Source organism: Plecotus auritus (assembly GCF_963455305.1).
Source record: "Plecotus auritus genome assembly, chromosome: 4".
Taxonomy (NCBI): domain Eukaryota; kingdom Metazoa; phylum Chordata; class Mammalia; order Chiroptera; family Vespertilionidae; genus Plecotus; species Plecotus auritus.
This window is the reverse complement of record NC_137775.1, coordinates 55,124,625-55,147,564: the sequence shown is the minus strand read 5'-3', so window position 1 is coordinate 55,147,564 and position 22,940 is coordinate 55,124,625. Positions and strand designations below refer to the sequence as shown.

Here is a 22,940-nt window from a genome sequence, read left to right as displayed (position 1 = left end):
ATGTGATAGGAACGATGCTAGGAATTTTACAGGTATTATTGGCCCATATGGTGGATGAGAGAACATGGCTCAGAGAGGCAAAGTGCCTTGCCTAAGGTCACATTCATGGAAAGCGGATGACATGCAATTGAGTCCATGCCTTCCTGACTCTAAGGGTCCCCTCCTTTTCCTGTGTAACACTGCCATCCACCATTTGGGAGATGATGACATTCCTCTCCCCCAAGAAAACATAACCTCTTTTATACATGCTGCTAGCAAAATGTCAAAGTAAAGTGATAAAGCTTTGGGTCCTTTAGCAATTTAATTATTTGTGTAAAAAGAGTTGATTAGCTTGCTAGTACTAAAATGATTATATTTCATGAAGTATATTAAAATTTGCAGTTTCTTAAAAAATGGTACTATCAGGTCTTACTAAATATGACCCAGGTCATTCTCTGAAGGCAAGTTATAAGCATAGGATTATAATGTAACTGGTGTTTCACTCTGGGTCCCAGTCTTTGAAGAGCATCACCATTCCTGCAATGCCCAAGCAAAATATGCCTGAAGCATTTATTTATTCAAAAGACCGTAATTTCCATCCTTATGTCAAAGATCATGTACAAAGTCATGCAGACAGTGACAAGCTGATCTGCAGGAGTGCAGATGGGCACTCACTGGAGGGGCTGCCTGTCAACTTAGTAAAGGGCAGTTTATTGAGAACTCGGATGGGCTTCTCTGGTGCCTGACTCCTCCAAGGTTTGGCGCTTGGCCTGGGCTCTTGAGGACACTCTGCTTCCTTCTCCATATCTGACAACTTGGCCTCTCTGTGTGCTTCACCTATCAGCCAACACTTCTTCCTGGGGAGCTGCACATGCCTGCAGCCTCATCTGCCAAGGGGCAGGTATCTCTTGACCTCCAGGTTGCACAAGTGGGTCACACACAAGGCAAGTTGCTGCTGGACGGGCCCCCTGGGAGGCTAGTGGAGTCTGCAGAGCTGATCATTGCAGCAGGGGTGAGGTCTGCCAGCCCAGACAAGGACCCCGACAACATACATGGGAGGCATGTGGTGTCTAAGGGGAGTGTGAAGCTCCATTTCAGGAAAAGGCATTATCATCGACCCTGTTTTCCAACCCAAACCCTAGGAGTTATCTTTGATTTTCCTACATCCCCCTCACTTCTACCATCTAATCCATCAGCAAGTGCTTTGATTCTATCATCAATTTATATCTCAAATCTGCTCACCTCTCTGTGTCTCTATTGCCATCATCATCATTTCTCACCTGGCTGGCTGCTACTATCATGGCAACTGGCCTCTCTGTTTTCAATTCCCTTTTCGCCTTCCCCAAAGTTTTTCTACCTGTCTTTTCCTTCAATCTCTCTCTATCTCTCTCTTTTTTTGGTACTCATGGCTATGATTTATTACAGCCAGATCTAATCTGCTCCCAGCTCAAACCCTGACTGGAGACTCTGGCCACACACCTGCCCGCCCTTCCCCCTCCAGCTGCCATCTCCCCACAAGACGTCTTCTCCCACCCAGGCTCTGCTTCCTGCTGCTTCTTCCTCACATGACAAACTCAGCTTCTCTCTCTGGATTTACAGTCTCCACGTTCCTGCCACCATCTGCCTTGCATAAAAATCAATCATGCTTAATCTTGCTGTGGTCACATACCCTGCAGAGAATTTGGGACTGCAGCCCCGAATGTGACCGTGCCCACAACCACGTGGCACCGTCAGGGCCAAGTCCAGGCTTGCTGCGGCCCCTCACCCAGCCTGACGTCCCAGCCCTCTGTCTCAGGTCACCTCAATCCTTTCTCCTCTCCACTCCCATTTCCAAGCTCATGGCTGATTCTTGGCAGGCGGAGGAAGAGAAAGAAGGGGGGGGGGCAGAGGAGAGCGAAAGTGAGAAGCAGCAGAAGCTGCTGTGTGTACACGCGGGGGGCTGTGTTTGTCCATATGGAGTTTATACTGTTCTGCAGACCTTTAAAACGTTTTTTCTCCTACTCCACAGATCTGCAGAACTGAAAGGACCTTGGAGATCAACGAGTCCAACCTACTCATTTTACTAAGGAAGAAACTGAGATGTGAGGAAAGGAAGGAAGAAAGGAGAAAGCACCTACTGAGGGCCTATCATCTGCTTTGGATACACAGTCCCAGGTCCCACACCAGTGAGTGCAGAGTTGGGACTACACAGCACTTAAATGAGAATTTTCATCCCACACATGTTTTTGCCTGTTACTTACATATTCATATCACACATAGGAAAGGGCTTGACATTTAACATATAAGGTACTTGGAATTCCCATCTCAAAAGGAAAATGGTTTTTCCCTCTGTATTATCCAATACACTTTTTATTGTGGTAAAATATGCAAAACGTAAAGTTTACCATTTTAACCATCTTCAAGTACAGTTTAGTGGAATGAAATACACTCACTTTGCTGTGCAACCATCACCACTACCCAATCCAGCACATGTTTAAATGAGTATTTTCTGAATAGTAAGATTAGAATAAGATCGAAGGACCTCCAAACACAAAGACAGTAGGAAAAGACAGGTAGAAAATAAGCTTTTGTGAGGGTTACAGTTCATCTAACACAACCTTGCATACACATTATGCTCTCTGTGACATATTCTCCATTATTCCCAGAGTCTTGAAGCCGCAACGGTGAGAATGCTGGTCACCAGGTGAAAAAGTAGCTTTTGTTGTTTCTCTAGGATCTGTATTATTGTATTAGCTTACAAAAATGTTGGGCAAACCAGGACAGCACAACTTCCGCACTTCCTCCATAAAAGGACAAGTTAAACAGCATTTCTTGGAAAGACAGGCATTTACCAACACAACACATCTAGATGGAGCTGTCTCCGCCACTCCAGTCTGTTTCTAAGCAGGGTTTCAAAGCGCTGGCACAGAGCACAAAGAATGTCCCTTAGCTATTCAACATCGAGTTCCACTCCACAATATATTTAGCAAGATTCCTTTTTCCCTTCTCAGTTTAATGACCTCAAATGTACCAACATCCTGTCTTACCTAATCCCCTAACAAGTTCTATCAGATGCCAGGGCAGAATCAGACAGCACTGCAGGCAGTGAGATCATTCTCTAAGAATTCACTTTTATTCCAAATATTAGGAGTGCCAGACCATAGGACACAATCTATCACACAGCCGGAAAATTAGCCTGGCACCTGAAGAGAAACATCTAAACTCATTTTAAAAAACCCTTCTCCCGTTATAGGCCCTTTAACAACCCATGACGCTCTCCGCAGAAAAAGACGCATAGACACAAAACCTTTCACCATAGCAGGAAGGGTTCAGGGGCCCTGACAAGCCTGCGAATCCATGGACCCATAGGAATCCGTGAACCCAGGTTAAAATCCCCTGAGTTCACTCATCCACAGGCCCCGGTACTGAATCCTGGTCCCTGGCACATCCCCAGGTGACATTCTCTGGATGAGAAATGACCTTTCTTGCTTTGGCTCTAGGAACATCCGCACCTGGCTTCTGGTCAAACTCGCTGTCAGCACGGCTGTGCCTCTCCCCACGTCGGTGGCCACGCTGGTGATACTCATCTCCCTCGCCATCTCCGTGCCTGTGCCGCCCTGATGTTCTTGGGTTCTGCTCTTTAATTTGCTGTCATGGATTCTGCTGTCCCTCCCCGCCCCCTTCTCTTTCCCTGTTGGCCTTTTATGGCACTCTTAAAAAATTAAACTTGATTTTTTAATTTACCATAAAAGTAACAATCTCCAATTTTGTATTTAAATCCTTTGCTTTTTCTCTAAAAGCATCCTTTAACCTTTCATACCTTTGCCCCTTGGAAATGATACGCCCACCACTCTAAGCAGCAGGCCCTGCGGTCTGTGCAGCCAGAGACAGGGTTCTGCTGGAGCAGCAGTGGAAAGAGAACAGCCTGAAGTCAGACAGACCTGGTCCCATCCCAGCTGACTGCCTCTGGCCACCTAATTTAAATGAAAGCTCAATTTCCTAACATGGAAAAATAGGGATGAAAATACCAACCTTTTTTTAGTATTCCATTGTAGTTTTGATTTGTACTTCCCCAATGAAAAATGATGTTGAACATCTTTTCATGCACTTATTAGCTAGCTACTTGTATGGTTTTTTTTTGAGAAATACCTATTTTATTCATTTGCCTACTATTTAATTGGTGTATTTATCTTTTGTAAGAATTCTTTACACATTCTGCACATAAATCCTGAATCAGATGTAGGATTTGCAAATATCCTCTCCCATTCTGTGGGTCACCTTTTTCATTTTTTTAATGATTTCCTTTGAAAGATAGAAGTTTTTAATTTTATGAAGTTCTATTTTTTATTCTGTGTCTTGTGCTGTTAAGTGTCATAGCTAAGAAACCAATGCTTAATTTAAGGTTACAAAAATGTATTCCTATGTTTCTTTTAAGGGTTTTATAGTTCTAACTCTTACATTTAGTTTTATGACCCATTTTGAGTAAATTTTTTTTTTTTTTTTTTTTTTTTTTTTTTTTTTTTTTTTTTATTTTTTATTATTTTATTTATTATTATTATTAACCTTTCATTTTTTATTTTTTTTTTTTTTTTTTTTTTTTTTTTTTTTTTTTTCAAATTTTTATTAAGGTATTATATGTGTACATATCTTACCATTGCCCCCCACCCCCACCCCACTCCCATACATGCCCTCACCCCCCAATGTTTTGTATCCGTTGCTTACTCTTATATACATGCATATAAGTCCTTCAGTTGATCTCTTATTTCCCCCACCTCTCCCTAACCTTACCACTGTAATTTGACAGTCTGTTTGATGCTTTACTGCCTCTGTAACTATTTTTTTGTTCATCAGTTTATAATGTTTTTCATTATCCCCAAATGAGTGGGATCATGTGGTATTTTTCTTTCATTGACTGGCTTATTTCACTTAGCATAATGTTCTCTAATTCCATCCAAGTGCCTACAAATGGTAGTAATTCCTTCTTTTTTACGGCAGCATAGTATTCCATTGTGTAGATGTACCATAGTTTTCTGATCCAGTCATCTGCTGATGGGCACCTAGGCTGTTTCCAAATCTTAGCTATTGTAAATTGTGCTGCTATGAACATAGGGGTGCATATATCCTTTCTGATTGGTGTTTCTGGTTTCTTAGGATATATTCCTAGGAGTGGGATTACTGGGTCAAATGGGAGTTCCATTTTCAGTTTTTTGAGGAAACTCCATACTGTTCTCCACAGTGGCTGCACCAGTCTGCATTCCCACCAGCAGTGCACGAGGGTTCCTTTTTCTCCGCATCCTCGCCAACACTTGTCGTTTGTTGATTTGTTGATGATAGCCATTCTGACAGGTGTGAGATGGTATCGCATTGTTGTTTTGATTTGCATCTCTCGGATAATTAGTGACTTTGAGCATGTTTTCATGTGTCTCTTGGCCTTCCTTCTGTCTTCTTTCGAAAAGATTCTATTTAGGTCCGTTGCCCATTTTTTTATTGGATCCTTTATCTTCCTTTTATTAAGTTGTATAAGCTGCCTGTAGATGTTGGAAATTAAACCTTTATCAGTGATACCATTTGCAAATATGTTCTCCCATACAGTGGGGTTTCTTGTTGTTTTGTTGATGGTTTCTTTTGCTGTGCAAAAGCTTTTTATTTTGATGTAGTCCCATTTGTTTATTTTCTGTTTGGCTTCCATTGCCCTAGGGGCAGTATCACTGAAAAAGTTCTTTTGGCATATGTCTGAGATTTTGCTGCCTGTGGATTCCTCTAGTATTTTTATGGTTTCCCGTCTTATATTTAAGTCCTGTACCCATTTTGAGTTTATTTTTGTGTATGGTGTAAGTTGGTGATCTAGTTTCATTTTTTTGCATGTATCTGTCCAATTTTCCCAACACCATTTATTAAAGAGACTGTCTTGACTCCATTGTATGCTCATGCCTCCTTTGTCAAATATTAAATGCGCATATTGGTTTGGGTCGATATCTGGATTCTCTATTCTGTTCCATTGATCTATATGTCTGTTCTTGTGCCAGTACCAGGCTGTTTTGAGGACAGTGGCTTTGTAATACAGCTTGAAATCTGGTATTGAGATCCCTCCTACTTTATTCTTCTTTCTCAGGATTGCTGTGGCTATTCGGGGTCTTTTTTTATTCCAGATGAATTTTTGGAGAGTTCTTTCTAGGTCTGTGAAATACGCCGTTGGTATTTTAATGGGGAGTGCATTGAATCTATAGATTGCTTTGGGTAGTATGGACATTTTAATGATGTTGATTCTACCAATCCATGAACATGGTATGTTCTTCCATCTGTTTACATCTTCCTCTATCTCTTTTTTCAGGGTCCTGTAGTTTTCCGCATATAGGTCTTTTACCTCCTTGGTTAGGTTTATTCCTAAGTATCTTAATTTTTTTGGTGCAATGGAAAATGGGATTGCTTTTTTAGTCTCTCTTTCTGTAAGTTCATTGTTGGTGTATAGAAATGCCATAGATTTCTTGGCATTAATTTTGTATCCTGCTACATTGCCGAATTCATTTATTAAGTCTGTTAGTTTTTTTATGGAGTCTTTCGGGTTTTTTATGTACAATATCATGTCATCTGCAAATAAGGACAGCTTTACTTCTTCTTTTCCAATTTGGATGCCTTTTATTTCTTCTTCTTGTCTAATTGCAGTGGCTAATACTTCCAGTACTATGTCAAACAGGAGTGGTGAGAGTGGGCATCCCTGTCTTGTTCCTGTTCTTAGGGGAAATGGTTTTAGTTTTTGCCCATTGAGTATGATGTTAGCTGTGGGTTTATCATATATAGCTTTTATTATGTTGAGGTATGATCCTTCTATTCCCACCTTGTTGAGTGTTTTTATCAAGAAAGGGTGTTGGATTTTGTCAAATGCTTTTTCTGCATCAATTGATATGACTATGTGATTTTTATCTCTCAATTTGTTTATGTGATGTATCACATTTATTGATTTGCGGATATTGAACCATCCTTGCATTCCTGGGATAAATCCTACTTGGTCATGGTGTATGATCTTTCTGATGTACTGCTGGATCCTATTTGCTAGAATTTTATTGAGGATTTTGGCATCTACATTCATGAGGGATATTGGCCTGTAATTCTCCTTCATTGTGTTGTCTTTATCTGGTTTTGGTATTAGGGTGATGCTGGCTTCATAGAAGGAGCTTGGAAGTGTTCCTTCCTCTTGAATTTTTTGGAATAGTCTGAGGAGGATAGGTTTTAGTTCTTCCTTGAATGTTTGGTAGAACTCTCCTGTGAAGCCGTCTGGCCCCGGGCTTTTGTTTGCCGGAAGCTCTTTGATGACTGCTTCAATTTCTTCCATAGTTACTGGCATGTTGAGCTGTTTAGATTCTTCCTGATTGAGTTTTGGAAGGTTATATTTTTCTAGGAATATGTCCATTTCCTCCAGGTTGTCCAGTTTGTTGGAATAGAGTTGTTCGTAGTATTTTTTAACAATCCTTTGTATTTCAGCGGGATCTGTTGTTATTTCACCTCTTTCATTTCTGATCTTGTTTATTTGGGTCCTCTCTCTTTGCTTCTTGGTGAGCCTGGCTAGAGGTTCATCAATCTTGTTTATCCTTTCAAAGAACCAGCTCTTGGTCTTGTTGATCTTTTGAATTGTTTCTTTGGTCTCTATGTCGTTTATCTGTGCTCTGATCTTTATTATTTCCTTCCTTCTGCTTACACTGGGCTTTTCTTGTTGCTCTTTTTCTAACTCTTTGAGTTGTTGGGTTAGGTAATTTATTACCCCTGTTTCTTGTTTTTTGCAGTAGGCTTGTAGAGCTATGAACTTCCCTCTCAAGACTGCTTTCGTTGTGTCCCATAGATTTTGGATTGTAGTGTTTTCATTGTCATTTGTTGTCATGATGTTTTTTATTTCTTCTTTGATCTCTCTGGTAACCCAGTCATGGTTTAATAGCATGCTGTTTAGTCTCCATGTGTTTGATTTCTTTGGGTTGTTTTTATTGTAGTTGATTTCCAGTTTTATGCCACTGTGGTCTGAGAAGATGCTTGATATGATTTCTATCTTCTTGAATTTGAAGAGACTTTGCCTGTGTCCCAACATATGGTCTATCTTTGAAAATGACCCATGTGCACTTGAGAAGAATGTATATTCTGTGGCTTTGGGGTGAAATGTTCTGAAGATGTCAATTAATCCCATCTGGTCTAGTGAGTCATTTAGGATTGATGTTTCTTTGCTGATGTTTTGTTTAGAGGATTTGTCCAATGGTGATAGTGGGGTATTAAAGTCTCCTACTATGATTGTATTGCTGTCAATCTCTCCCTTGATATCCTCCAGGAGTTTTTTTATGTATTTGGGTGCTCCTGTATTGGGTGCATATATGTTTACCAGAGTTATTTCTTCTTGTTGGATTGCTCCCTTTAGTATTATGAAATGGCCTTCCTTATCTCTTGTTATGTCCTTCAGTTTGAGATCTAATTTGTCAGAAATAAGTATTGCTACCCCAGCTTTTTTTTCAGTTCCATTTGCCTGGAAAACCTTTTTCCATCCCTTCACCCTCAGTCTGTGTGCGTCTTTTTTTCTGAGGTGGGTTTCTTGTAGACAGCAGATATATGGGTCGTGTTTTCTTATCCAATCCGTTACCCTATGTCTTTTGATTGGGGCATTTAATCCATTTACATTTAAAGTTATTATTGATAGGTACTTATTTGTCGCCATTCCTATTCTTTACCCCTGTGTTACTTCTTCACTTCCTATTTCTCTTTTTTTTACAGCAGACCCTTTAGCATTTCTTGCATTGCTGGTTTGGTGGTAATAAATTCCCTTAGTCCTTTTTTGTCTGTGAAGCTCCTGATTTCACCTTCAATTTTGATTGACAGCCTTGCTGGGTACAGTATTCTTGGATTCAGCCCCTTCCTTTGCATGACTTTGTATATTTCATTCCATTCCCTTCTGGCTTGATGAGTTTCTGTTGAGAAATCAGTTGCTAGTCTGATGGGGGTTCCTTTGTATGTAACTTTCTGTCTCTCTCTTGCTGCTTTTAAGATTCTTACTTTGTCGTTGTTGTTTGCCAATTTAATTATAATGTGCCTTGGCGTCGGTCTTTTGGGGTTCATTTTGCTTGGGACTCTGTGAGCTTCTTGGATTTGTGTGTGTTTTTTCTTCCCTATATCTGGGAAATTTTCTGTCATTATTTCTTCAAAGAGGTTTTCTATTCCTTGCTCAGCTTCCTTTCCTTCTGGAACCCCTATTATGCGGATGTTGTTTTGTTTCGTGTTGTCCCAAAGTTCCCTTAGACTCTCCTCTTGCCTTTTAATTTTTTTTTCTAGAAGTTGCTTTTCTTGGGTATTTTTTTCCATCTTGTCTTCTAGCTCACTGATGCGGTCCTCTGCTTCTTCTAGTCTACTCTTGATGCTTTCTATTGAGTTCTTTACAGCAGCGATGTCATTTTTCATTTCTTCTTGGTTCTTCTTCATTTCCTCTTGGTTCTTGCTCATATTGTCGAATTTGTCTTCCATTCTTTTCAGCCACCTTATGACCATTTCTCTGAATTCTTTTTCTGGAAGGTTGCTTGCCTCCATTTCGTTTACTTCCTTTTCTGGTGATGCCTGCTTTTCTTTCATATGCGGGCTGCCTCTTTGTCTCCCCATGGTCTCTCTTCTCTGGGTGTCTGGTTATGTAGTTCTTTCTCTCCTCAATCTGTCATGTGTGCACCTCCAGGAGTGATCCCCTCGCTTTCTTCTCTTGCCTCCTTACTCGGTCGCTGTTCGGGCGCCAAAATGTAGGGGGCTGTTTCTCTGTTTTCCGCGACCCGCACGAAAAAACGACAGGTTCCTGAGCGGAGGAGCTGGGGATTAAGAAATTAAAGAAAAAATGAGACCAGACACAAAAATAGAGACAAGCTGGGCGAGTAAATTTTTGTATATAGTGTAAGGTAGGGGTCTGATTTCATTCTTTTGTATGTGAATATTCAGTTATTCCAGCATCATTTGTTGAAAAGACCATTCTTTCCCCATCAAATCGTTCTGGCACCCTTGTTGAAAACTGATTACAAATGTTTATTTCTAGATTCTCAAATTCTATTCATTGCCTATCCTATGACAACACTATCTTGACTTCAAAACTTTGTAGTACATTTTAAAATCAGAAGGTTCTCCAACTTTGTTCTTTTTCCAGTTTAATTTAGCTATTTGGAGACGTTTGAATTTCCATATGAATTTTAAAATTAGCCTGTCAATTTCTGCAAAAAAGCTAGCTGGGATTTGGGGGATTGTGTTGAATATGTACCATATGTTGATCAGTTAGGTGGTATTAACATTCAACAATATTATCTTCTAATCTATTAGATGTCTTTCCATTTATTTAGGTCTCCTTAATTTCTTCCCATAGTGTTCTGTAGCTTTCAGTGTATAAATCTTGTACTTTTTTGGTTAAATGTATTCCCAAGAAATTCATTCTTTTTGATACTGCTGTAATAGGGTTGTTTCCTTAATTTCCAGTCTTTCGTTACTTGTATATGAAATAAAATTGATTTTTATACATTGACCTTTTATCCTGCAACCTCACCGAACTTGCTTGCTAATTCTAACAGTTGTGTGTGTGTGTGTGTGTGTGTGTGTGTGTGTGTGTGTGTGTGTGTGTGTTTTGTGGATTGGAGTTTAAGTATCTTTAAGTATTCTAAAGCACAGGTAGATCCTAGAAGATAAATGGAGCAATTAAATAGCACTGCCAATACTAAGAGCCCACACTCCCCCTCTTGGTACTGGGTGATGATCCTGCTCCTGGGTCATAACCTGACAACCCATACGATGACTCAGAGAGAGTTCCTGAGACCCAGGCTACCTGGCGTTACTGAAGTAGTGTTATAAAACCAGGCCAGGATCTCAGCCTACCGCCTGAGATCTATTTAAGTGGGAATCATTAGGTAAGGATGTCACAGGGTCTGGCATCACCATTCTCAAAGTTTTGCTTCTATGGGAAACCACATCCTAAAGGAGTTTTGAACCTCCCGTATCAGCAGGGACTTCTCATGGGTTTTCACGTAGATACTTCTCCTTATGTACAACTTTTCTCATCACATCAGGACAGACACCCAGTGTACACTACTTTGAGGAAGAGTGGTGGTTATTTTCACCAAAATGGCCACACGTGACACAAACGATACATATATTTTACTGGATTATATTTTGCTTCAGTTTTAAAAACTGATTTCCAGCCAGCCAGCATGCAGAGACCTACTTTGCATCTTGATCCATGAGTCACTGACTTAAGCACGCATTTGCCCAGAATACCCAGGCATGTGAAAGTATCAAAATATCACACTTTGATTGATTCAGAAAGTTATTTTCTACCACCGTGCAGCCTGAGAGTTTCTGTGCTGCGTCTGACTGACTGGGGAGGTGCAGCAGCAGAGAGCCAGGAGCTGCTACGTGGAAGACCTTGTCCCTCCTCTAGGGCACCAAGATCTGGGAGTAAACCCCTCAGTTCCCCATGGCAGAGCATTTCGGCAGGACGCTCCTCTGAGCATAACCTGGGTATCGGAGTCATCTTTTGAAGGGATCCTGGTATTTCGGTTTGACAAAAATCGAGAAACATTTTAGAAAGAAAATCGGATTTGTGTGTAAATGAAGAATATTCCTGAAAAGAAACTCTGTTACGAAACTGAAATCTGGAGACCGCGGTGGTGCTAAGTTGAGTCATCAGTTCCCTTTACACCCTAATAATTGACGGCACTTTGATCACAGTGGCTGCTCTGGGTGATGCTTTCTTGTTTGCTTTTTTTAAGTACTTCCTTGTGTAAACAGGTTGTCTCACTATCGTCTTGCAAACATGTTTACATTTGGGGGATCATGGGGGAACATCTGTTAGAAACACATTTCACGCTTTTCTGTCAACTTAGGGAAAGCTGAATCATAGTTCTTGTCATAGAAAAAAGCTACTGGAGAGTTAAATGAAGTTCTCCTGGAAGGGGACTTGATGGGCTAGCTTGATGGCCCTGCATATATATACGTAGAAATTTGTCCTGAAGACATCCATTTGAAGCAGTTAGAAATAGGCAGTCATTATTTTCCATTCTTGACCATGGGGACAATGAGGTATAGAGAGATTAAGTGGCTTGGTCAGTGATTAAGAGCGTGGCAAAAAGGGTACCACACACCCCACAGGCCTTTTGCTTTACAATCTTCAGCTATGGAGGGTTCAGTGGTTCCCCCCTCCCCCGCTCCCCAAAGTGTTACAATTCTCTGCAATTTTAGTAAGGTCACTTACGCAGGAGAGGACAAAAGGAAGGGCTGAGTGACGGAGTCTAAAAATGAGCAATCCTTAAATCTGGGCCCCGAGTTAGAGATCTAGGGGTGTATGGAAAGGAGGGGGCATACTGAAGGGAACAGGAACAAAGCTGGAAGGAGAGGCTGAACGAACAGGAAGACCTCAGGCACAATCAGGCAAAATGCTCTACTGAAACCTCAGGACGGAGCCTGCACCTGCCCCTGCCATGCCCAGAAGCACCATGCTCCTCGTGGAGGGTGCACTGCCTGGCTCTGGCTCTCAGAGCCATCACTGTGTGGAGGGAAGTAACTGGCATCAGGAGGGAACAGGAGGTACAACGGATTCCACAGAATTTCCCACAGGCAGTACAGCCCCATCGGCCAGGCTAAGGAACATCTGTCCACCCGCCCTCCCCTCCACCCCCGCCTTGAACTTCCGCTTTCCCCCTTCAATACTAAAGAATTTCCCACCCAGGTGAGCTTGAGCTTCCAGGGTCAATGAAGAACATTTCCCTAGGCCCTTCCTCCTTTTGATGGGCTACACCCCAGGAGGGATGACCAAACAGCCAAGGGTTAGCTGTTGAAGGAGATGTGGATGTCCCTTGGGTGTGTGCACTGGAGTGTCCATATGCATGCCTCCAGGCCCCTGTAGTGTGGAACAGAGCAGGGGAATGAGAGGAGAAGGGGCAGGAAAGAAGGGTCAAGGTGTTCAATGGCTCTCCCTATACACCACATCCCAGCTCAGAACTCCAAAGAGCCTGTGAAAAAGCTGGCCCTCTGAAGGTCATTGTGTGAAGGTAGAAGGAGGCCTAGACAGAATATATGTCATACAACCCATTTCTTAGCTTGATTCTTTTAATTTTAATATTTATACATATGCACATGAGCTTCAATTGTACTCTTGCCCTATCTGCACAAAAGGTGGGGCCAGGCCTTTCCGGGGACATCTAGCTCAGGGCTGTGCAGCCTGCATACTGTAGGTGGGCACTTGCGAGTGTCATAGACACTGACCCTCTGGATGAGGAAGTGGAGGTGGTTGCAAGGGGCTTTCAGAATATACAACAAAGGTTTCCTTCACTGTTGTTTTGCGGAGACTATTCTGAAACATGTTAGTCACATTTTTTTTCCCCATCTAGCTGCTCTGTAGCCAAATACATCAGGGTCTGGCTATGGGTTAACTAACCAAATTTTAATTTTTTTCAATCATCGAATTTTTTTATCTCTTGTGGGTTCTTTCCCCTATACATACTAGTACTTTGTAACACATTTCAGCAGCTGGTTTGGTACTAGTGGGAACCAAACCAAAGGCAGTAACACACATCAAGGAAGGAACAAATGTAGCCAGGAAAAGAAAAATGCCAGTGAACGTTAGGCTGAACTGTAAGAAATAATTAAGTACCTATACATCAAATGCATAAATATGATTCATTTTTAAAGGCCCACACATGTTACACCCACTTTCAGGAGTTTCCCAAAGTAATTTAGAACTATTTGATGTTGCTTCCTGTTTTTCAGTCCTTTTATCTATTGATGGGGGTGGCAAGTCTACTGTTACCAACTGAACAAGAAGAAAAGTGAAGGATGGGGCAAGTTTCCTGGCGTTAGTCATCACAATCTGCTTTAAAAGTTCTTATTTTTAGATTGCAAAATTTGGGGCTCTAAGTTTCAAAGTAATTAAGATTCACTCCACATTATACCCTAAGATTGCACCAACATTTTTTTTTGAGTTAACTAACTTCTTGCATCAACTATGGGCTTCCTGTTCTCTCCAAGGCTCCCTACTAAAGCAAAGAGAAAGAGGAAAACAGGGCCAAAGCTCATTGGCTTTGGTCTGTAGTCAATACATTTCCCTTTTCTTTCTTGAGATAAGAAGACCTTTTCATATTCTGAAGCCAAAGTTTCATAAACACTGGAGTATTTAGGAGATATTTATTCAATAAAATTAACCTCAGGTGCCAGCAGTAGCTCTGGGAGACGTGGCTACTTCTTTAATTTGGCATCAATTGCTCATTATTTTAATCACATAGATGGTTAATGAAAAGTAAACCTACACTCTTCTTGAAATAAACACCAATAAGTACCACAGTAGGGTGAAAAGCATTTTCAGGGTTGGCCAGTACAACCCATCATCAAAGGTTTGACCACAAAGTGGTTGATTCTGATTAAACACCTCCAATGAGAAGAAAGGTACTATCTCCTGAGCAGCCAAGTCCATTTTGGAGAATTACATGCACATTATCATTGCAGATATCATTAGAGAGTTCTCTCTGGGGCAAACCTGCCTCCTTGTAGCCTAGAAACACTGGTCTGCCCTCCAGGGTGCCCAGAGCATGGACAACACCTACACATGTGCTAGGGCAGTGGTCGGCAAATTCATTAGTCAACAGAGCCAAATATCAACAGTACAATGATTGAAATTTCTTTTGAGAGCCAAATTTTTTAAACTTAAACTTCTTCTAACGCCACTTCTTCAAAATAGACTCACCCAGGCTGTGGTATTTTGTGGAAGAGCCACACTCAAGGGACCAAAGAGCCATATGTGGCTCGCGAGCCGCAGTTTGCTGACCACGGTGCTAGGGAGCAATCATGGCTCCATCTCATTTCACCCCAAGTCTTTTCTCTAAGTAGTTGGTTCCAGTTCCTTCAAATGTCACTTGGGATATGGTTTCAAGCTCTCATACCATCACTGTCTTGAGCCATTGTCCTTTGAAAAAAAGCTCTAAACTTAAAAGTAACCACTTAAACCTAATATCACACAATAGCCAACAGTACATTTACCAATATGTCCATCAAAATGTGATCCCAAATATAGCCTAATTTTAACAGTGAGGAACAGACGGAATAATCTATAGCCTTCTTAGTCCTGCAATGGAAATCACAATTTCATTAATGTTTTGGGTAGCTCCCTTACATCACTGACTAGGATTGAGCCTGTGGGAATTAAAGCCTACAAAGACATTTCACACATTGCTATTGCCTTTTATTCCCCATATTCTCTATTTGAGAAGCTTATTTGTGTGTGTGTGTGTGTGTGTGTGTGTGTGTGTGTGTGTGTGTGTACAACTAACTGTACCTTGACATTTATTCCTATTATTCAATGTCTACAACACCATTTCCCCCCCCCCCCCTCTTTATTGGTTTATCCACTCAGAGGCAAAGGAACACACCAAAGAGAACTGTGCTCAAGAGATTTTTAAATCATGAAATTGTACCAGGCTTACAAAGCAGTGGGTAGTTAGGGTGAAAACTAACTTAGTAAACAATACCTTTGAGAATTGACTCAGAATGTGTTCTGAGCTGAATCCTGCTTGGTCAATTCCGAGAGGAAACTCGGAATAAATATTTACCATATTTACTTATTTCTTCTACTGAGAACTATCTAAGACAAGAGGATGTTTAATGATGAAACAGATTTCAGGAATTCTGCTCTGCGCAGTGTCCTGTCCCTGGGGTATGAAGACTGATACAAGTCCCAGCCTCATAATGAAACCAGACACAGTTCACTTCCTTTTTTTTGTGAAACCACCCCCTCACCTTGGGGATGTCTTGAGATGACACAGAATTAAGTCATGTATCACTAACCTGAGATACTGAAGGCAATGACTGGCAATCATTCCCATCAGCAACAATAATATTTAAAATATCATCCTGGGAAGAAGAACAGCATTTGCTTGGGATGAAACAGAGCCCTGACTATGCTTATGGGCTCCAGCTGCTGATCCCTCCAGTCTCAAACCGAGAAAGGAGATTTTCAACTCCAGAGTTGTTTCCTTTCCTAATCAACATAACAAGGAGAGGTCAAGAAGGGTCCAGTCAGAGATGAGTGGACAACTGGGCTACATGTCCATGGCTTATTACTGAAAGTGCATAACCAAAGCAATTACAGAGCACTCTGTGAAATTCCCTCCACCTCCCCACCCCGGGCTTTTGGGAGGCAGCCCGGCTAACAGGTCAGAGAGAGAAGGCCTATCCAATACACAGGCTGCTTGTCAGGTGGGCTGTCTCCTTCCTGCAGCCGGAGGAAGAGAACCGATGGCCGGGGCAGTGGCGAATGGCTGCCATCTCCCCAGAAAGAGTGGGGAAGAACTCCCCAAACCCAAACAAGTGAAAAAAAATACAAACCCTAAATAACAAATGTAGAACCTCCATCTTTCTTGTCTCAGAGCCCTCAAAAGAAATTTCTCCCATTTTTTGGCTGTTTTCTACTGCCAGCCTTTTTAGTGAGGACATGTGGATGGTCTGCCCCATTCTTGGGCTTCCCGTATGCCCTGCCTCCTCCTACCAGGAATCAATCGCTAGTCCTGAGCTCTGGGCCCATCCCTTCTCCCTCATTTAAGGGATTTGTTCCTGCGTTTATCGTCACTCTCCCCATGACAGCAATTTCTCTCTCTCCTGGACCATTGGCACACAAGCATTTTTAAAACACTCATCTCAAAGCCCCTTCTTGGTTCCATAAGTTCTCTAGGACCCTCAGAGGAGTTGTCTAGACTTGCTGCCGCTATTTTCCCATTCTCTTCTTAAGCTGGTGTAAGTTAGTTTTGTGTTATTTCAGAGAGAGTGCTTTTATCAAGGTCACCAATGATTCCATCTTCCCAGTTCCATGCTCTTCATCGTACATGACTTCTCGGCATCATTTCACTCAGTTGCGCACCTCTATGAAACAGCCTCTTCCCATGGGTTCAGTGGCACCACACTGTCCTAGCTTCTTGCCTTCCTTTCTCATGTCACCTGTGACTCCTTCCCCATTTCCTTGGCTGGCTCCCCCTCTAAATGGTTGCATATTTCAGGGATCCAACCTTGGACTTTTTGTCTTCTCTAACAACACTCATTCCCAGGCCTATGGCTTTTGCTACCTCTATGCTGAGGGCTCCCAAATTTATTCTATCTTGCCTTGACCTCTATCCCGATATCCATATCCAATGACCCACTCAGCATCTGAACTGTATGTCCAACATGCATCTCAAATACAGCACGGTTAAACAGGATTCTTAGTACCACCCTTCCTACCATCACCCTCTTGCTTGAAACCTTTAAGACTTCACCCTGCTCTTAGAATAGAATCCTGCCAGGCCCCTTCTCCTCGTTTATCCTGCGGGCCATTTTTCGATCCAAGTCCTGTCTGGCTTGGGTGCTTTTGCATTTTATTATGCCTTGGTTTGGAAGGCTCTTTCCCAGGTCTTGGCATGGTAAGGTCCTTCTCTTCATGCAGGTCTTAGCTGCCATGTCAGTCATTATCTGACCTTCCTATGCATACCTCCCCATAATCACCCTCTCCCTGATCACATAGCTCCATTTTATTACCTTTATAGCACTCATCTCTCTCTCTCTTTGAAATCATCTTGTGTATTAACATGATTCCTGGCTTATAGTCTACATTCCTGAAGCGGACTGTGAATTCCACCAGGACAGGAATTGTGTTTCTTGTGCTATGCTCTATTACTACCCTCTAGCCCTTGGAATACAGCAGACTAATATCTGCTGAGTTGAGGCAAGCATGCCTGGGTAACAATGGATGGTATGATACTATGTAGAAAAGCCCTCTGTGTATTGCAACATAACATACAAACATATAAGATAAGAAAAATAGCATGCTACATAGATGACTTCTCAAACAAGTCATTGATGACATCATCACTCCAGGAAGGTTTGTCACTCTGACTCCATTTCTGCAGATGAAACAAGGGTCCCAGCTTTCATTGTCTCTCACCAGTCCTTGTCTTCTCCAGGCCATCCTCTACAATGCAGGTGACCCTTCAGCACGGAAACCTGATCATATCACTTCCCAGCTTCCTACTGATTTTAGGATGGAGCTGGAACACAGCTTCCAAGGCTGTTCATGATTTTGGGGTGCTGATCCTTCTCCAGCCTCCTCTTTGGCTGCTGCTTCTACTCTGACCTAGGTCCAAGCTGCCCTAAAGCTCAGTTTTCTTTAAAGCACCAGGCATTGGTACCTCAGGATTCACGCATTCATTCTCTCTTCTTTCCCCTCCACCTGGTCATCCTTCAGCTGTAAAATTAGGAAGCACTTTCTCTGGGAACATTTTCTGAACCTCCCTGTCTGGGTTAGGTTTACTTCTAGGCAATCTTACAGCGTGCTATCCTTCTGCAATAACAGCCTTTGTCATACTGGTGCAGCTTACTCATTTATGTCTCCTCCACTCAATTATAAGCTCCCTGAGGGCAAGAACTATGCTCAGCTGTCCATCACTGTGCCTTAGCACCTAGCATGTCACCTAAGACACAATACGTGCTCAATAATAATTATGGAATTAACGAACAAATTAATGAAAACGTGAATCCCATCAAAGACGAAAGAAATAATTCTAGAGTATGTGTATGTGGTTAGCTTTGATTTTTCTCTTTTCTTTAATATCTTTAATTCTTCCTAATTCTTGAACTTTATTTTCAGCTTTCTAGTCTTTAGTTATATTTTGGATCAACATACATCTCTCCATTATTTTGCTTTACATACCAATCAAGAATAAACAAGTGTTCTTTACCTTACCTAAGTTTAGGCTCTTTTCTTTTAAAGTCTTTTCACCTTCACTTTCTTCTACGTTACCTCATGTTTACAAGCATCTACAGTTATTACTCTGTTGTGTTTATTACTAACTATAACAGTTTTCTTTTATGATTCACTATAGTTTCATTTATTGTACAGCATGTTTAAGGATAGTTAAGTCTAACAGACAAGGTAAAGTTCCTTACAGCATCGATTTTCAAATGGTGTGCCATGGCACACTGGTGTGGCACAAGAATTTTTAAAACATGCAATACCTGATTAGCTAGTCAGGGGCACTGACCTCTTTTCCCTTAGATAGTCAAATAAAAAATGACAGCAGCCAACACAACAATATCCATCTGGTGTGAATGAAACAAAATTATATCTATTTTTTGTCAGATCGGCAAAACTCTATCTTTTGGTGTGCTGCAGAATTTTAGTAATTAGTTTATATGTGCCATGAGATGAAAAAGGTTGAAAATCGGTGCCTTAGAGCAATTAAAATTTAAGCTAAAAGCTTTAACACAAAGCCATCTCCTGTGGACATCTTCCAGGAGTGCAACGCTACCCAAGACACCTGAAGGAGAACCATGTATTATTTATGCTAAGGGAATAGGAAAGGGGCTTCACACATCTGCCTTCTCTTGCCATTGACTAGTTTTTCGTGCTCTGTGGATAATGCAGACCAGATGAGAGGACAATGATATTCCATGAGTACATAACTCTTTCAAGCAACTGGATTGCAAATTAGGAAAAATTACTCTCCAGTGATTAAAACAGCTTTCTGAGAGCCCCTGTTATTGCATCCAAGTATATCACTAATCCCACTGGGGGAGTTTATTCCTTTGAAAGATCCAGCCCCAATAGCTGATAAGAATTGTGATAAAGAATTCCATTGTGTCTGTAATTACCTGTTGTATATACTGTCATAACATTGATCAGTACACATGAACTATAATTATCCTGTTAATGTTCATTTTTTTTTATTAAGCCAGATATACATTTGATGAGTGGAAAAGCCTTAGTCACAAAAAGACCAATATGCACTCTTAAGGAAAACTGACAACATTAAGCCAACAGGGTCACTGTAAGTATCTAAAGTTAAAGTGGAATGAGTGAAGGATCATTGTTCTTTGCAGGTATTCAAACAGGTAGCAGCATACACAGCAGAGTCACTAAGGGTGTGGGCTCTGGGACCTAACCAGACCTGGATTTGGATCCAGGGTCTGCCTGCCTGTAAGGTATCCAGACAAAGTTACTTAAGTCCTCTGTACCCAGTATTATAAAATGGATAATAGTACTTACCAGACAGCGTTTTCTTTGTGAGGATTGAAAGAGATAATACAATATAAAGTGAAATTTGAGTCCAGTCCCAAGTACACAGCAAATCTTCAGAATATTTTACTGAAATTAAATATCATATTTTATGTTTTATTCCCCTTTGTATAAACATGTGACATATTATAATACAAAATGTAAAAACTTTATTTACATGTAAGGGTTTATGTGACACTTGCGAGCGTCCATGAGAAAAATGACATTTGGGAACTTTTGTCTCCGTGGTGTAAGGACTGTTTGATTTTGTACCTGTCATGCACATGTAGCTACATTTAATGATGGTGATTAAGTCATGATCCCTCCAACGTCTCCTGGGAACCCAGCCCATTCTGCCTTCAGTTAATCATGTTAGTTTCAATCAATAACTAAAATATGAAGACTTAATGAAGGACATAATAATAATTCACAGATGCCAAAAATCAGGTTAAACACTGATATAATGTCCAAAATACATTATTTAAAATATGGTACACATTATAGAGACATGTATAATGATAGTTCAACCTTCCACTTGATTTGTGATGTAGGTTTACTGAGCCATCACTTTAAACTAAAAAGGCTGAGATTTGAATATAGAGCCGAGATAAGCAGCTGCAGAAACAACCTTCTAAAATTATATAATATTCCAGCATCTGGAATAGTAATTATTTATTGAAAATATTCACAATTTGATATTACCCAATACTGTCAAAGTTGCTAGAAAGATATAATTAACATTTACTGAAGAGTCTTAGTGGGTAAAAATGTTTTAAATAAAACAAATATTTAGTTATTGGCAAAAACAACTTCTTAAAATACAGTATTCATTCACCTTGAAAAGAAAAGTACTAACTTGGACATTATGCCCAAGTGAAAAACTCCCCAGATGTGTGTGTGAAAACATATGTGATCTGCCTACCATTGAAACAATGTAAGAATCAGGGAGTTGGTCATCTTGCTTTATATTACTTGTCACAGTTTGTCTGTGACTAGATAAATGGGTCTTTCTCAGGTCTCAGGAACATTAAGGACTCAGAAAAGCCAGCAAAGCACTCAGAGATTCTGATTTAATGGAAAGATACACAATGAAGAGTCAGAAGAGCCGGCTCTAACTACCTTTTCTTAAAAGCTGGATGACCTGTCTTCCTCATTCATTCATTCACTCATTCATTCATTCCCTATTCCAGGTATTGGGGATATCAACAAACAAAACAGACATGCCCCTAATAGAGCTTATGCAATAAGGCCCTACTAGCACCCTAAAAATGGGGGGGGGGACACCAAAAACAGGACAAGGAATTGAAACCAAATATCACAATAGAAAGTCCATGCTGGTCACGACTCTCGTGGAGCGAACTGTCCTTGGGCCCGTTTCTTTATCCATAGAATAAGAACAGAAACACCTGCTTTCTCTACCTCAAGGACCAAACTGGGAGCATTCTATATGTTACACAAATTTGAAATCACAAGAAAAAAACCAAGGCAGTCTCTTATCAGAATAAACAATTAGGAATACTAATTCTCTTATGTTCAAGATTTTCAGAGCAAAGCTTGCCTATTACACAATGTATTACACAATACATTGATGTGTTTATTGGCCCTTCAGAAGGAGCCAAATATCTGCATAACTATAAGACTATAAAATATACTGAGGACACTGGTCAGTGAATGCTGGAGGCTGCTCTCTGGTACCCCGGGGAACCGCATGCTTACACTATTAATGCCAGCTGTACTTGTCACTGTAATGACATAGTTTAATTAAATAGTATGTTGGCCAATGACATACAAATGTGAAAATAAAGTTATTTTTCTGAAAAATTAGTGACATAAAGGACATGAAAGGAGCAAGTTGCTGAAGGAAATCTGCTATTGAATTAGACAGGAATAAGATAATTGTGAAAGACTGGGAAATAATAAGAATATAAAATGATCTTGCACTCAGAGTGTGTTGCAAGTGCCTTTAAAAATTCTTTCAATTTTAAGAGACTGAACACAAAAGTCATGCAATAAATGTGCATAAAAAATGACACAGAACTTCCAATCAGCAGACCCAAACCTAGGAGAAGGCCTTGAGCTCACATAGAAAGACTGGCGAATAACTCAACTGCAGCCTTAAGTCAGTATGTTATGTAGGCTATGCAGTATCTTTTTAAAAAAGAATTATTCATCCTTTAACTGATTTTTTTTAACTAACCAGAAAACATGTGGCCCATTCAGGTTAGCTAAGAGGACTGTACAACCAGCCACGAATCGCAGGAATCTCTAGGAATACGAAGTTTCTTCTCTTTGTTTTTCTGATTTTTAATTTTTTATTGTCTAATTTTCCCCAATAGTCATTCATTGCTCATTTAATTAAAAATATTTTAATGTAAGTTTTAGGCATCCTGGAGCAAGCCTTTGTATATTTAAAGGAAGAAAAGGTCAAATATTTTTGCTCATGTGTTGCTTACACTGTAATTTTGCGTTTTGCAACCCTATTTCTGAGAAATAGTGATAAGACTTGCTATTATTTGTAAGATGGCGCTATTTGTAAGATTGGATTAATTGGGGTTCAATTAAGTTGAACCTCCCAAGTAACAAAAGCTGGACATTTCCAGGGTCAAGGTTGATTCTGGGCAGCAGAACCCTACCGTGTGTGAACGAGGTTTCCTTTTACTAATCTGGTCCTCCTGTACATTTTGGGAAACGACACAAGTCCAGGTGAAGCTCATCTCTGCCTGGGCCGTAGGGACTGTGACTCACAGCATCTGGCTGGGGATGCCCAGGGGTCGTGCATGACCAGACACTGGCAAAACACTTTTGAGAAACCTCCTCCTCAAATGAAAATACCCCTGTGAGAAACCGGTCCCATGTACTGAACCAGAGTCAAGTCAGTAAAACACCTAAAAAGACAAATGTTTGCCTGTCGCAGTATAAAACACAGGCT

The 22,940-nt window shown here is 40.8% G+C and overlaps 1 protein-coding gene across 3 annotated transcripts in view; it reads right to left on the bottom strand.

The window, feature by feature from the left end:
• LOC308246635 (uncharacterized protein) overlaps positions 1-22,940 on the bottom strand; it is a 214,991-nt gene that overhangs the window by 7,162 nt on the left and 184,889 nt on the right. For 2 of the 3 annotated variants that reach the window (XR_013960430.1, XM_080665049.1), the window contains exon 4: positions 7,940-9,776. The exons of the other annotated variant lie outside the window; for it this stretch is intronic. Coding sequence is in view for 1 of the 2 variants with exons in the window: in XM_080665049.1 (XP_080521175.1) it covers positions 9,624-9,776 (153 nt within the window). In the remaining variant the exon portion in view is untranslated. Of the gene's footprint in view, positions 1-7,939; positions 9,777-22,940 lie in introns of those variants that run through there. 3 annotated transcript variants of the gene reach the window in all.